Source organism: Cariama cristata, unplaced genomic scaffold, assembly GCF_000690535.1.
Source record: "Cariama cristata isolate BGI_N322 unplaced genomic scaffold, ASM69053v1 scaffold22463, whole genome shotgun sequence".
Lineage (NCBI taxonomy): Eukaryota > Metazoa > Chordata > Aves > Cariamiformes > Cariamidae > Cariama > Cariama cristata.
The window spans coordinates 644-3379 of NW_009610433.1; the positions used below are offsets into that span (position 1 = coordinate 644).

General features: G+C 63.2%; 1 protein-coding gene across 1 annotated transcript in view; it reads right to left on the reverse strand.

Moving 5' to 3' along the window:
- Nucleotides 1–874: 874 nt before the first annotated feature.
- The window catches only part of AIM1L (absent in melanoma 1-like), a gene marked incomplete at its 5' end in the record, with an annotated part of 2889 nt that continues 1027 nt past the window's right edge, over nucleotides 875–2736 (reverse strand). Inside the window, 4 exons of the mRNA XM_009697889.1 lie at nucleotides 875–963; nucleotides 1306–1465; nucleotides 1852–2010; nucleotides 2561–2684. Of these exons, the coding sequence (XP_009696191.1) occupies nucleotides 875–963; nucleotides 1306–1465; nucleotides 1852–2010; nucleotides 2561–2684 (532 nt within the window). The remainder of the gene's footprint in view (nucleotides 964–1305; nucleotides 1466–1851; nucleotides 2011–2560; nucleotides 2685–2736) is intronic.

Here is a 2736-nt window from a genome sequence, read left to right on the forward strand (position 1 = left end):
CCCTTGCCCATAGCCATCTCCCTCTCCAAGAACAGAAGCGTTTGATGTCTCTGTGTGTGGATTTCTCACCCCGTGTCCCTTCTGGGGTCACGATCCCGGGGGAGCTCCGGCCCTCACCCAGGTGGAGGAGACCTCCGTCCCGGGGTCCTCGAAGACGCGTGGCCTGAGCCACAACGCAGCTCTGCCGCGTGGACACTCAAGGCTGCTGAAGCAGAGCTCACCCTGGGCTCGTACGACTGGAAGACCCCCGAGCCCACAGCACCAGGGGGCTGGGCTCCCCCCCTCAACTGGGGCTGGTGGGGTCTGGCAGCCCCCAGTGCTCCCGGGAGCGCAGCTTGGCCTGTGCCTCCCTTCTCAAAACCGGGGGCTCCGGTGCTGTCTGTGGCCTGTGGACACTAGAGGGCACTGGGCTCCCATCCTGGGAGCAGGATTAGGCCCGGGGCTGCAGGGTTGGTGGGGGGCAAGGTGCTGGGGGGGGACACACACAGCTCCCCAACATGGGAGCTGCCAGGTTGCGGCCAGAGCAAGGACAAGGACAAGGACACCAAGCACCCAGGCAGAGCTGGCCCAGACGAGGAGGGCCGTATCTTACACACGTACATAAATACAGTTCGGAGGGGGAAGCTGGTGGGGAGGGGGCTCTGCCGCTCTCTGGAGGGTCCCGCACCAGTTGTGTCCGTGGGGTCCTTCGTGAGCCACGTACGGGGCTCCCCAGGAGGGAGGCGAGGTGGTTCCCCCCTGTGATGGAGGGGATGGTGGGCATCCTTCACACCAGCAGAGGGGTGTTTGGGGTGTGGTGTGTGTGGGGATGCTGGCAGGGTGTCCCCGTCCTGCCCTGTGGCACTTCTGGGTGTGAGGCCCGCACGCCTCTCCCTCAGAGCACCTGTATGTCCCAAATCTGCGTGGGTCTTTCCTCTGCCATGTCCCAAACGATGGCATGGTCCCGGTCGTAGGATCGGCCTCCTGCAGAGCGAGGGGAGGGTTTCAGGAGGGCAGGCTGCTCTCTTGACGGTGATGAAGGGGTGGGGGCCCCACCTCACGGCCAAACACCCCGTTTTTGGGGGTCCCTGGGAAAGCAGCCCCTGTGCCATCGCCGAGGCCTCACCCTTTATATCGAGGATCATGTCCTCGAACATCTGGCTGTGGATCCGTCCCTGAGAATCAATGCTCCAGGTCTGACGCGGCATCCGAGTCTCGGACCACAGCACGGCCTTCGCACCCTTCCCGGCTGGCCCGATGACGCCAAACACCCCGTTTTTGGGGGTCCCTGGGAAAGCAGCCCCTGTGCCATCGCCGAGGCCTCACCCTTTATATCGAGGATCATGTCCTCGAACATCTGGCTGTGGATCCGTCCCTGAGAATCAATGCTCCAGGTCTGACGCGGCATCCGAGTCTCGGACCACAGCACGGCCTTCGCACCCTTCCCGGCTGGCCCGATGACCTGCAGACTCATGTTGGGGGCCACCTGCAAGGAGCAGCAGTGGCCAAGTCAGCCCAGTCCTCTCCATCGCCTCTGCCCAGCACAAAGGCTGGGAGCTCAGAGGGATTTCCCTGTAAATGCAGCTGGCTCTGGGGTGGGACATGGGATGAGCAGGAAGACCCCTCAGTGAGAGGTGAGGATGATTAGGGTGACAAAAACTCCTCAGGGAAAGCAGAGATGCCTTCATGTCTCCAGGGGAGACTTGAGGAGAGAATCAACCGATCTGTGGGGACAAGGCTGAGGTCAGATGCTGGGAAAAGCTGTTATGAACCCTACAAGGGACTGTGGGGTTGGGAGCGCCCCAGCAGGAGTCCTGCCAGGGGCTCCCCCGGTCCCCTCCACGGCGCTGGCTGTCACAGATGAGCCCTGACCTGGTTTTTGATCAGCCCATCCTCGTAGTACCAGACAGAGCTGCTCTGCTCGCTCAGGCTGGAGACCACCACCCGCCCCGCTTTCATGTCCTCCACGTCATCAGGGACCGAGAGGTAGAGCTCCAGCTCCCTGCTCCTGATGCGGAAATAGATCCGTCTCTGAAAAGAGAGAAACCTTTTTTTGCACCAAAAAAGCCCTGCTGCCTGCACCTCCGGCCCCACGCACCTCAGCCGGCTTGTGGCTTTGGGAAGGGAGGACCCTGGTCCCCTGGGGTGGCTGCCTGGAGGGTCCTCCTCATCCCCCCCAGGAGGTCCCTGCCTCTCCCTAGGGCAACGGCTGTGGCCCTGGCCTGTCTCTCATAGCTGACACGGGCACGGCTCTCGATGCAGGGGTGTTTTGCAAGGTGCTTGCCCACAGGGAGCATTTCGCCACCAAGGCAGCCACTCCCAGGGCGGGGGACAGGGATCTGGGGGTGACGGTGCTGGGCTGGTGGCACCTTTCCTGGGCCAGAGCCGTCAGCAGCGTGCTGCTGCTCTGCAGGCCGTGCCCCGCTGCCTTCCCCAGCTCACCCGGAGCCGTTACCACATCCTCCTCCCGGCCATCGGGACTGACCGCTCTTTAGCTCCATGTGAGCTGCCTGCCCCGGCGTTTTGGGGTTCACCCTGCTGGGTGCCAGCACCCCATCCCCTCCTGCAGGGCAGCGCTCACCTGCCGGATGGGGTAGAGGGATCCCACGTGTTGGAGCCCGCTGTACGTCAGCCAGTTGGTGATTTCGGTGCAGTCCAGGAGCCACTGGCGTCCTCGGAAGTCACCATGTTCACACAGCACCCAGCTGCGGGGGACAGGATGGGATGGCATGGCATAGACTGGCATGGCATGGGATG